General features: G+C 44.0%; 1 protein-coding gene across 1 annotated transcript; it reads right to left on the reverse strand.

The window, feature by feature from the left end:
- Window positions 1–355: 355 nt before the first annotated feature.
- Window positions 356–12,601, reverse strand: CFAP20 (cilia and flagella associated protein 20). Its single transcript, XM_032614796.1, has 6 exons — window positions 12,244–12,601; window positions 3,582–3,661; window positions 2,763–2,874; window positions 1,760–1,948; window positions 1,294–1,404; window positions 356–783 (listed from the first exon to the last, which is right to left on the reverse strand). Exons 1-6 carry the CDS (start codon window positions 12,325–12,327, stop codon window positions 778–780), a joined length of 582 nt encoding a protein of 193 aa, XP_032470687.1. The 5' UTR covers window positions 12,328–12,601; the 3' UTR covers window positions 356–777.
- Between the last annotated feature and the right edge of the window lie 730 nt (window positions 12,602–13,331).

Below are 13,331 nucleotides of genomic sequence, written 5' to 3' on the forward strand. Positions count from 1 at the left end.
CTGAGGAACACTAGATGTGCTGATTGTTACAAAAGGGCAAGTGAGGCTCCAACAAGACTCCTTCCTAAGGTGTTTAAGAGCAATCTGGAATATATGCCGTTTTGTCTAAAGCTCCACTTGGGATCCACCCCTCAGTAAGATGATTCTACTGGTGATACACTATTCAGTTTCTTTCCATTTAGTTTCTCTTGGAAGTTGTTCCAAATCAATATCTATAGATGTCTTGTTCTTCAAGTGCTTATTGTAAGCTATTTCACAGCATGAATGTATGGGATGTTCTTTGGAAAGAGTTCTATTTTCATACCATAAAGAAAGAGAAATGTCACCATTAAAAAAGACACAAACTAAGAACAAATTTACAAACCAAGAATATAACATTTTATTCATTTCTGGATTATGAGTATTACACAGCATATACATATATTTAGATAATATATAAAACAAAGAACAAACCATAGGAAGAAATATTGGTCTGAAATTGCCTTTACGGGACATCTTTAATTCTGTAAGTTCATGGTAAATGTGTCTCCCCACACACCGAGGCAGGCAGCAAGATAAACTCTGGCATTCATGTATCAAAGGACAGCTTATCCCCCACTGTACTTACAATGCACGGCACAGTCACTGGTAGCCACAACCAGGGACGCCAAGGAGTAGGTAAAAGAACCGCAGCACAGTGAACTAATATAAATATTTGTTTTTTGCATTGTCCTCCAGACAGTTTCCTTTTTAAACTAAGAGTCACATCCAGGGTCTATCCCTTGAGTGGCATTCCAGTTATTGCTGAAGGGGAAAGAAAAAAAAATAGAACAAAGGCATCAGTTTAAGTTATTAGAAAACAGACGGTCAGTGCCACTGACCCCCTACCTCTAGTGACACTCAAAGGCATGCTGGACTGTGGGGAGATGCATATGTGTCACCAGTGGGCACGCATGTAAGCACCCATTGTCATGTCAGAGGGGACAGATCGGCTGATAGTAATTTGGGGCTGATGAAGAGGTTCAGATGGAGATATTCTGCAAGGAAGGCCTGGGAGCAGGAAGCAGCAGGATGCCCCCCAGGAGAGACGGTATCACTTCATGGAGGTGAGACAGCAGTAACAGAACATTTCATGGGATCATTCCTGATTCAGTGCTGGTGGTGGAAGACCTAAGATCTTATGATGTAAAAGTCCTCCATACTCCATGTCAACACAGAGAGGCTCTGTAGCTGAACTTGTAAAACAGAGCACTTTCCAGGGACACAGCTTCTACAACTCACTGTCTGGCCTTCCTCTGAGGAAAGCTGGCTTACCTTTGCCTTATTCTGAACTGGGAGATACAGTTTGAACTCTGCTGGCAGTTCGTCTTCTGAGTAGAGTCTGTCTGAGAAGTAAACCCGTCGGATGCGACAGTTTGCATGGATCTGTGGATGCAAGACTTAAAATAAGTCTCAAAATATGATTGTCTTTCCTCTTTTCCTGATGTTCCTTGACCCCCCGCATGGTGCCGTCAAAGCTTCACCTCTGTGGCATCTCCTCAGCGTGGCTTAGGGGTAGATTTTGACAAGAGGGAGATTTTACTTGCTGTATTCTCCCACTGTATCTGAGCAGATTCCTGAGTAGGTCCTGGGCCTCTCTGAGGTGAAAGCCCCCTGGACAGTGACTTGGGAACTTTAGCCAGAAACCCACACTGTTCTGTCACCTGGGTCACAAGCCAGTGACAAACAGAGCCTAGACCCCTCTCCCATTTGGGGCTCCATCTGGAAAAGGAGCCAGTACCTGCACCCTGAGGGTTTCAATGTAATTTGTGCCATATGCCCGCCGAGTGAAGTCTGACAGGTTGAACTGAATCTGGTTCCAGCCGTCATCCAGCCGCATGGGCATGGTACAGATGAAGGGTTTGACCCTGGTGGTGCTCTGGTAGTTACTTGCCCGAAACCGCCGACGCACATTCTTGTCATCTAGTACCTATGAAATATAGAGAAGAAACACATTAACTCTATCTTGGAAGAAGCAAACAACCTTGATAAGACGAGGACTTGAAACTCCCACAGCCTGGTTTCCCAAGGCTGAGACCCAAGGGAGAATAAACAAACCAGATATAGGTCACACTAGATGCAGACGGCCCGGAAGTAGCTAGTTTATCTTGTCTGTTGCCAAGACAACACCAGCTGCTTATGACATATGACACATGCATCAGGCCCCCAGACCATAGCATGATTCCATAAACATTCTTCCCTTTGAAAAATTAAAAAAGCTAGACTTGAGACCAACAATAGCCCAGTATTAAATAGTAACTTCCCAAATGGACACTACTCTAACCCTCAAGCTTTGAACTCTTGTAGCTATTGATTAGATTTTCTAGATGCTTATTGCTTCTTTTAAAACTTGGCATTAAACTTTGATTGATAATACCAAAATAATAATGCCATAATAATAATGCCATAATAATAATGGTTGCGGGCTTCCCTGGTGGTGCAGCGGTAGAGAGTCCGCCTGCCGATGCAGGGGACACGGGTTTGTGTCCCGGTCTGGGAAGATCCCACACGCCACGGAGTGGCTGGGCCCATGAGCCATGGCCGCTGAGCCTGCGCGTCCGGAGCCTGTGCTCCGCAACGGGAGAGGCCACGACAGTGAGGCCCGCGTACCGCAAAAAAAAAAAAAAAAAAGAATACATACAAAAGGATAAAGATACTTTCCTGCAGCCACTTTTCTCCTATAAATTGACAGGACATCTCTTTGGTATAGCCAAGAGTGTAGAGATTCATGTGCACATACTTACCTGTACTTCAAAGGTAAAATATTTCTTCAGGTTTTTGATAATCATGACAAGGAAGGGAAGTTTAATTCCCAATGTTTTCTTTGGGTCTGCAGGACATGTGATATATGTGGTGCTGTAGAAAGAGGAAACACCAATAAACACACTACTTGCCTTTTCCTTTGTGGTATGCACAGCAATAACACTCAGTCCAAGAGGATAAATTGGAAGGCAGATCTAAAAGATCCAGATATGTCATCCAATGATCCCTCAACCCTTAAGTTAAGCTAATGTGTTAAAAAAAAGTGCTGGACTCTGAAACAAAAGTTTAACGTAGCACTAGACATCAACAATAAAATATCTGAGAAACAAAGCCAGACCAGTGGATCTGCAAGTTCTTCCAGTGAAAAAAGATTTAATTCTGGTCTAAGAAACTATCAAATGATAGAAAACCAAAACTAAGACCATTGTAACACTCAAAACTACCCTGGCCATCCACTGGATGACTACTGTAAACCCATACCTCCACATAAACACATCTGGGTTAAATATTAATAACTAAGACTTATACAGCACTAAGTGCTAAGCAGGTTTTAAGTGTTTTATACACATTCACTTACTTAATCTTCACAATAATTCTACAAGGAAGATGTACTGTTATCCGTATTTCACAGGTGAGGAAACTAAAGCCTGGGGGATTAAATAACTTGCCCAAGGTGAGCTCTAAGTAGCAGAGATGGATTCACACCAGGCAGTCTGACTCTGCAGTCCATGCTATTAACCTCTATGAATGTACTACCTCCTGGCATTCCATGTCTCTGGGAGAACAGAGTGTCAACCTACCTGACATTTGTTCCTTCAATCTCTAGCACCAGGGACTGGATGTCATTATCGGTGATTCTTTTGATGTGGCCATTCCGTACCTACAAGGGATGAAATTAAACTGGTTAGTACTGAAATATCGACAAATAACTCTGTTAAGATTTTGAAGGCTGAATGGGACTATTTAAAGCAGCGGTCTCCAACCTCTTTGGCACCAGGGACCGGTTGTGTGGAAGACAATTTTTCCACGGACCGGGGTTGGGGGTGGGGTGGGATACGGTGGTTCAGGCGATAATACCAGCGATGCAGAGCAGCAGATGCAGCTACCCCGGCTCGCCCGCCGCTTACCTCCTGCTGTGCGGCCCGGTTCCAAACAGGCAGCGGACCAGCACCGGTCCGCGGCTCAGGGGTTGGACACCCCTGATTTAAAGAAAACCACAGTAGCCCAAAGGGCATAACACAGAAGTTTGTGACACGATATGTGAAAGTAAGCCATGCTATTACCTCTATACAGGGCCCAATCAACCACCACAGGAGTTGCAGGCAATTTGGCAATCTATAAATCAGGACAAATTTCTTCCCAAAGAAATCAACTCAATTTAGATCCAGCTAACATTTACCAAGCATCTACTATACACTAGGAACATTCCTAACAACAACGAGCTCAGTCCTAACAACAACAACAAAAATCACAAGGTCGTTGGTGTTGCTTCCACTTTACAGACGTGGACACTGACACTCAGGGAGTGCAGACGACAGACCCTAAGTAAGAGGGGCAGGATTAACGCCAGGCTTTCCACTGCCCTACAATGCCTCACATAGTTCTCTGGCCAGAAAGGTCAAGTGCTGAGTGTCACTGAGAGGGAGGGTAGCAACCAAAAACCGAACGTATTACTACCCCAGGTTTACTCCTACTTCATGCTTCCTTATCTTCTTTTCCCTAAGTTTCTACTTTTTCAAGTATGAATTCGAGTCCCATCTGTGCCGCACACAGAAGCCTTCTTTAGCATTTTCAGCCTATACTGACCTCTCTTCTCTCTGATTCATTTTTCTTGCTCATGTAGCCTAGACTACATAATTTAGCACTTCATCCTACATTGTTTTGCATTGTTTGCTGCATATGTAGGGGGAATATGATGGAGAGGAATCAATATTCGATACGGATTCCTCCTCTCAAAACATATTTAGGAAAGCACAACTATCTTCAAGCATTACATCCAAGCACCTTATATGGACAGAGCAGAGACATGCAAAGGCACTTCTGAGACAGGGCTGGACTGTTAGGGCTGAATGTATTAACACATGAAAAAGATCAACCAGGTTTAGAACCTGATGCATCAGAATGACAAGCATGTGGTCTTTTACTAGGTATAGTGAAAACGGCTGCCTGTGCTGTCATATTCAACAACTCATCACGTGGCTTTCCATGAGACTTGCATATGGGGAGAGAATACAGCGTTGAGTCTGATAGTTGTATTGTTCAACACAATTATTAATAACATGGCATTCTGTCTTTAGACATCAGTCTCTGCATGCTCTGTTCCTGTTAATTTGATGCACTTGTGGTGTTCATGGTATTCCCCAGGCAACATCTGATATCACTGCCCATCTTTTTCTGCCAGATGCAACTGAGTCTTGTCTCCTCAAAAAAGTATAAGCTGAAGGGTAAGGACCAAGTATTAAACATCATTTATATGTTCTATAGTGCTTAGTACTCTGCTAGGCATAAACTAAGCATTGAAATATTTGCTGACTTCTGGAATTTGTCATCCTAAGAGTTGGCACATATGAAGAGATTCAAGGAGGATTTTTCAAAAATTCCTGGATAACATATCCCCCATGGGCTATTATGGGAAGCCAGAGATCCTAAGGTATATCACAACACTAGTGAGGTTACCAGCATAAAGAATGCCTTCCCACAAATCATCCTTTGGTACCCATTGTCAGAGACAGAATGCTGAGTGGATGGGCCCCAGATCTCTGCCAGTGTAGCATTTCTGGATTCTCAAGTCACAAACATCACATTGAAGTGCTTCTCAAACAAAGCTGGCGAAATCCAATGCCCTCCTGCTTTGAATTCTGGGCCTCTTTCCAAGGGAGATTAAAAGCACAAAGACTTGGATCACAAAGACTTGTAGCACATGCCAACACTGCCCACCTCATTCCCCATATAAATGCTCCCAAAGTGGCAATATTCCTCCTCTATTTGCTAGCCCACAGCTGCTGTGGAAAATCAGGCAGACTTCTCGGTAAAGGAGGAATTCATCAAGAAATTTTTCCATATAATATGTTGCAGGCACACTGATAAGAGCTGACAGTATCCCAGCAAGATGCAAATACTAATTTTATAACATACCACTAATTATTCTCTATAACTTCTTAAAAAGGTACCGAATGCAACAAACCAAACAGATGGTTAAATTGAAAGGATTAAGTAATTAGGGTCCAAAGACTACTATTGCTAAAAGGCAACACATTGCAATTTAGCCAACATTGTAAGTGGGACCTCAGATCTTACATCCTGGAAGGTCTCTCTGACTACAGTCACGGGAAGCCTCCCTCAGCTCCAGAAAACCCAGCCAGATTTCACAGGGAGGAAATGTTAGGACGTTTGCCTTCTGCCCATCTCAAAGTTTATATCACTCCAGTAAATGTGACTACTCAGGTCTTTACAGAAGAAAACAATGCCTTACACTGCACACAGAAGCCAACAGACTAAAAGCCAAAACAGACTTTGTGTGTTCTTACACTTCTGTCCCAGGGGCAAACTAACTTTCAGTTGGACTGTCAGTAACTTCTTAAGAGAAATTCCTTTCACAACACATAAACTACCACACGCACAAACTTAATTCTTACAAAATTAATTAACATAGCCCGTAAAACATGAGAACCCAGAGGGGGTAAAGGCAGCTTTTTCGAAGGAATGCCCAACAGTCTCTCTAGGGTTTTAACCTGCTTAGTGGCGAGAACAGTCTAAATAGAGCTTTGCCCAAGGAGAAAGTTCAGTCCTCAAAGAAGAAAAGTATTCTCATATCACAAGCTGCCAGAGCTTTAAAATCAAATTAAGGTGATTTCTTAGTGAATTATGATTTTTCTTCTTTATTAAGTTCAAAGGGCTGTAAATACAAATTCACTGGAAGAAGAGTGGAGTGGGGCCAGGGGTGCAATTAACCAGAGATATGGGTGGGAAACGTCCCCAAACTTCTCTCTAGGCTCTAAAACTACAATCAAAGGAGAAAGAGAGGTGGACAATTTGGGGCAAGGCCTCCCAACCACTCTGGCAATCTGGCTGTCACTGCCTTAAGTTGTAAAGGTCTTCCAGGAAGCAAGCCCCTCCCCAGTCCAGCTTCTGACAAACATGTATAACAAGACACATGGACTCAGAAAGTATCAACTTCCTTTCCTTAGCTTCTTCCAGTTCAGAGGCCACTAGGCAGGCCTGGCTTTGAAATGAAGATAAAATGAACTGGTCAGCATTTATTGCACATGGTGGAAGTAGGTTTTATTTTACTTCCCTCTCTAAATTAGAAAGTGCCTATTGTTTTTGACTTGCTAATTTTTTTATTTCATGACACATTCCTGTAGTGTGGCCTATGAGTGTTTTATTCCTCCAAAATAATGATAATGAATAAAGCCAATCTTACATTTTTTAATTTCATGATCTCCTCCCCTCCCCCACCCCCCCGGCCCCAACTATGAGGTGGAGGTACTTTAGAAGCTTCAGAACCCAGGCTACTGGCAATTAACAATCAGAATGGTTCTCAGCCTCTGCAGGCACCAAGAAGGGAATCTTCAAGCCCTTTTTTGCAATCACTCTCCCAGGCTTTCCATGGTTGCTGGGACAACTAATAAAGAACACTGATTTTTTTTTCCCCCCAACATAAGCCCCAGGGAGGAGAGTCAAAGCTGAGGGGGGAAAATACTACTGGGATAGGGAGGAAGCTGGCCAATGCTCTATATTTCGTCAAGTGCTTTAAAAATAACGAGTTGTATCCGTTCCCTACTCCCACCTTTCTTTTTTGTGGCTCCACCCACTTGTCCTGGCAGACAGCTGAGCCCTCAGCCATCTGGCATCCTAGTCTTAATGACACATGTTCCAATTTACATTAAGCCTTTAGAGCTGTCCATTTCAGCAGGAAAGTTTCTGCCCTGAGCTAGGGGCTGGGCTCTAAGTCAGAAAACAGGCAGAGGGAGACCTCTGTGGGGAGAGCTGGGCATAGCTCTGTCTCAAGCCCTGGGCCTTGTAGGCTCCAGTGGGTTAAAGGCTTCTCTTCCTTTGCGGCACGTAACAGGGACTATCCAAACAGCAGACAGACAACTTTGGACATTTACAAACAACCCTTTAGTTAAAGTAAGGACAATTATATGTATTGCTAACCAGTCTCTTCCTAAGAATGCCTTGAAAGGGCAAGTGTAACTAAAACCCAGGCCTTTGCCCAATTATAGTAAAAGCTATTTTTTTGGAAAAATGAATAACATCCTCAGATTGACCCAGGGATAATCTGAAAAAAATAGTTTTAGTACTTTCATGTCCAAATGCTCTCAATTCTACTACTAGAAATTTAACATGTACCAACAAGGTTTGCTAATTAAAAGTTAGGGTGTGGGAACTTTTTTTCTGGAGAGAGACTGTTCATTTTTAAAATTAGGAACTGGGAATGGGAATCTAATATTTTCCAGCAACAGCCACAAAAACTCTGGTTCTAATATTTCGTTTGGGAATGGGGAGGATCAGCAGCAGAGAAAGACAAGGTGAGCAGAAAGAAAGAGAAGCTTGTATGAGTTAACAATCTCATGTAGTAGATTTTTAGGGTATTACCAGTAAAGTCTGAAAGTTACATGTTTTACACAGGCATAAGTGGGAAAAGAACCTCCTGGTATTTTCTTTACAAACCGGAAGTAATGTTTACATTAAACATAAAAAGTCCTTTAATAATGTAGTATTTGCTGATTCCAGAAGTTAAGGGAGCATTAAGAAATCCCTAATTTCTGCTAAACTCTTGGTTTGAAAAATTACAAAGGTCTCTATCAGGAAGCTTACCGTCCAGCCAGGAATACAGATCTTGAGAAGCTAATTTCAAGTATGATGAGAAGGAAGTAGAGGTTCTATAAGTGGATATAAATTAACTTAACCTGAGGAGGTACCTTTGAGCTGAGACCTAGAGACTAATGAAGAGGGGTAGGAGTGGGTCCCAGGAGAGGGGCCGACAAGTACAAAAGCCTAAAGCAGGAGAGAAGAGACTTCTTTCAGTTCAGTAGGAGGTCAATACTAGAAGGGGGATCCTGTGGGACGTCAGCCTGGAGAACTAGTTAAGCAGGTACCAGACCACAGTCTGTGTGGCCTTAGAGCCATGTTAAAGTTTTGGATTGGGAAAGCCATGGTACACTGACTAAATTATTCTCATTTCAGAAGTCTGGAGTTACTGTACTTCCTATTCCTAGGCATCTGAATATTGGGCTCAGTTATAAATTTTTCACTTACTTTTGAGCAAATGCCTCAGTTCCCTGCCCTATTTAATAATGTGTGCCATAACTGTTGCTAAGCATTTATATACATCTTCATTTAATCTCCATAACCATGAGAAGGAGGTGGATTACAAGATGAGAGAACTGAGTAGTTGAGTACTTGCCCAAGGTTACACAGCACAGGACATATGACAGAGCCAGGATGCAAATCCAAGGTGTCTGACCACACTCTGGCACTGGAGTTTCAAGGTAAGATACTATTCTTCCCCCTAAGGAACCTGTAGTCTAGTGGGAGATATACAATAAATAGGCAACTGCCATTCAGCGTGATATAGAGCGCCACAGGAGCACACAGGAGACATAAACATTATTTCATTGGGAACTTAAGTTAAGCTGAGATTTGAAGGATGAGATGGGGGGAGGGGCTGAGAACTTCAGAGTGTCAGATAAATGCAGGTATTGCAAATGTAGCCACACCCCCAAAATGAATTTGCAAATTAACTGTTACTATGAATATGGCATTCACTCCTCATATTCATAAGGAGACACAGAGCCTAAATGAAGCCAAACCTAAGTTTTCAAAGACTGCTCTTCACCGTAAACAAATAACAGAAATTCTCTCTCCATAAACTCAGGAAGGAGAATAGTAAAGTTTTGTGAAATCAAAATATGTAACAACTAAAAACAGGCACTTATAGCCAAGATGTACCTACTAGCAGAGGGCAGGGTCATTTCTAGATAAATGTGGACAGTCCTTCCCTCCCTCCATCAAACTTTGCCCTTATTACAACTTTGCCTTATTCGGAATCATGGGAGTGGGGAAAATGTCTTCTCTTCCCTAACTTTGTATCTCCCCAAATCTATACAATGCCTGTCACTTTGCTGTTGCTCAATAAATCTTTGATAAGAATATCAGTTCCCAGTGTTTCCCCTTCTGGACTGGATTCCCAACACTTTCTGAGGACTTTATAATACAGCTGAGTAAAGGAACACATACACCAAAGCCTATGGATCTGGCCCCAAACTTTCCTTTTTTCCTCCCTTTCCTTCTCTTGCCTCAAGGGGGAAAAGTTCACAGATAAACACTTTTCAATCTAGTCTAAATAAGAAGAGTAGAAACATATAATTTATTTTTACTATTATGAGAATTTTGCTTAAAATGAGTGTTCCTCTAAAGGTTTTCTTTGCCAAAATGTCTGCTTAATTTACTCCATGTAACCCTGCCAGTCGATCTTCTAACAATGTTTTCACACAGGTTTATGTTATTAGGGTACCATCCGACCTCTAGTGGCGTTGTTAAGGGACACAGTGCACCATGGTTACTTTGCTTTTATATTCCGTGTGCAAACATGTTGACTACTCAAAAAGCTGCATTTGAAAAATAAAACACACTACAAAAGATCAAGCCCAGAAGGGTTAAAATGGGGCAACTCTGATAAAAGTTTCACCTGACAGAAATGCTGAGGCCTCTCTACCACTGGAATTCTTTGTGTTGGTAAGTTCTCTGACCTGCTCTGAAAACCTCTCCTCCTAGATCAAGCCCCATTCTCTATATCAATTGCCTCATATTGACACTTTGGTTACAATCCCAAGTTCAACTGGCATACAATCCACTCTCTCCTTGCCTTCGGACAGTCCAAAATTAAGTCAAGCCACAGCTGAGAAGCCATCATCTTTACAAAGTTCCCAGGTACACTCATTCCGGGTTCTCTTTGTACAGGTACAATTTCGGAGTTTAAAGTGTTTTTTATTCCAATGTGAACAAAACCATGGAACTGAAAAACTCAGTAAAATGTAGGAAAACAGTTAAGGAACTGCTCTCTTGGGTAATAAGTAACTCTTGGCATTAGCTCTGGTTTGTGGACAGAATCACTGTGAAAGAGGAGAGCTGGTCAGATTTCTCACACACGCATAAGGCCAAACTCGTTACATTCAGATCTTTCAACTATCTTATAAAAATGACATTGTGAACACACCATCCCCAAAGCTGCTCTCAGAAAGCAGAATTCCCTAGTGGCAACAGGCAGAAGGCTGTCCATGTTCTCTCCTAATCTCTATGTGGCCCCAAACCTTCATCTGTGGATAAGGGAAGACAGGGAATTGTTCTGAGATGATATCCAAAATTCTTGGCCTCATTACCAATGAACTGCTTATTTAGATTATCCTACATTCTTCTCTATAAAAACAGCATTCAACATACCATCTCTCTCCATTGTCCCCGAAGGAGTGCAGTACTAAGGTTATACCCTAAATCACCTGTCTTCCAATGTACAGTGCTTTATATTAACTTATATTCAAAAAAGGTACGGATGACTGGGAATTTGCATGAGAAAGGAAATATCAAAGTAATTAAATGCAGACCAACTCATAGATTGCTAGGCACACATGCCCCCAATCAACATCTCCAAAAAGTGGACAGGGTCACCATCTCCCAGAGTCAGTGAAAGTTATCATCTAGTGGATGCCTGAATGAAGATGATGAGGCTTGTACTTGGCGTTCAGCTTGTTAACCCAGACAACACTTTATCACCATTTTGCAAACTCTCTGATGGAGATCAGCCACTGAAGGCAGAGTACAGACCCCAAGTCACAGTGAGTGTGGAGCAGGTGCCAAAGGCCACCGAATTCCGGCTTGGCTGGGATCAGTGGGAGGAAGGGAGCAAATGAATGAAACCCAAACATAACTGAGTTCTGGCTGTGCCTCTATAAGGGGGCCTGGAACAAAGGCTCTGTGTCTAGTGCCCAGCACAGTGCCTGGTACAACACAGGATATCAGTAAATATTTGTGAAATCAGTGAACAGCGGTTCCTTTCATCTGCGCGTTCCATTCCACAGCGGTTCCTTTCATCTGCGCGTTCCCGAAGCAACCTCACGTGAGTTTACGCTTTTCATGCCGTGAGACGTGCACTATCGACCCCACCATATAGATGCGGAAACCGAGGCTGAGGAACCGACTGGCCCAGTCAAGTCTGCCGCGAGGGGCAACTGTCCTAACCACACTACTGCCGCAGGACACTTAAACCCCAGGCACGCCCACCCCACAAGGCAGCCCCCGCGGCTTACACGGCGCCCCCACCTCGCGCCTCAGTCACGCCAGGCTGGGGACAGGAGACAGCAGAGACCGCCCGGCCTCCCCCAGGCGCCAGTTCGACACAACTGCCCGCTACCCTGGGCCCAGCCCCGGGCCCCCGCCCCGCCGCCGCCCCCAGCTCCTGACCTTTTTGTCCCAGATTTGCAGGGGCTTGCTGCCAATGCTGTAGAGGATAGAAAGGAAGCCGCTCTGGAACGTGTTCTTGAACATCTCGCCCGCGGCCTTCTCCTCAGCCGCGCCGAAGACGACCTAAATATTGGCACCAAGTGGCGAAGGGAAAACAGGGGGCTGGCCCTAGTCCGAAGAAAGGACGCTGCGCTCCTGACCTCCCGATCCGTAGCCACAAACAGCTGGACTTGGACACGCGACGCTGTATCCGTGAACGTCAGCTCCCATAAAAACTAAGCCACCTCAACACGGAAACCACAGCAACTGCCGCCCGCACCGTTCTCCCCTCCTTAAATGGAGGCGGTGGCCGCCCGCCGCCTGCGATGGATCCCTCCGCCTCCTGAGGGCGCTGAGCCCAATCCCGCCACAGGGCCCACAGACTTCCTGTTCCTTCCGCTTAAGCCCCGCCCTAGTTCCGACTCCTCGTGAAAAGAACTCCTTTGCCAAGGGACTATTTTTCCATCGTTGTCCCATAGCTGCTTTTAGAAAGCGGAAGGAGACAGGATTATAGAATATGTCGTTAGTCGTTAGAAGCTACGTAGTGTCATGGAAACCTGGCGGGGGTGGGGTCAAAGCGCGTGAAGGCCAGGCCCCGCCCCCTAAGGGGCTAGGAGGAGTTTACAAAGGCAAAAGAAAAGTGAGGAAAGGCGCGGAAGGTGGCTCGGATAAGCTTACCTGGTGTCCTGAGAATGACAAATAAATACTTGTTGGCCGAGTACTGGATAAGTTTAAAGCAGCTAACCAGTATTGCGCACTAACTGTGCTAAATGCCTTATAGGCATCTGCTTTAATTATTGACAGGATCGTTATGAATACTCCACATAACTTGTGGGATGAAGTCAAAGCAATACTTGGAGGAAAATGTATCGCCTTAAATGCATGATTAGAAAACAAGGCCTGAACATTAGGATAAAAGCAGAAATTAATGCAATTAAAATAAAGTTGAGGGCTTCCATGGTGGCGCAGTGGTTGAGAGTCCGCCTGCTGATGCAGGGGACACAGGTTCGTGCCCCGGTCCGGGAAGATCCCACATGCCGCGGAGCGGC

Source organism: Phocoena sinus, chromosome 19, assembly GCF_008692025.1.
Source record: "Phocoena sinus isolate mPhoSin1 chromosome 19, mPhoSin1.pri, whole genome shotgun sequence".
Classification (NCBI taxonomy): Eukaryota; Metazoa; Chordata; class Mammalia; order Artiodactyla; family Phocoenidae; genus Phocoena; species Phocoena sinus.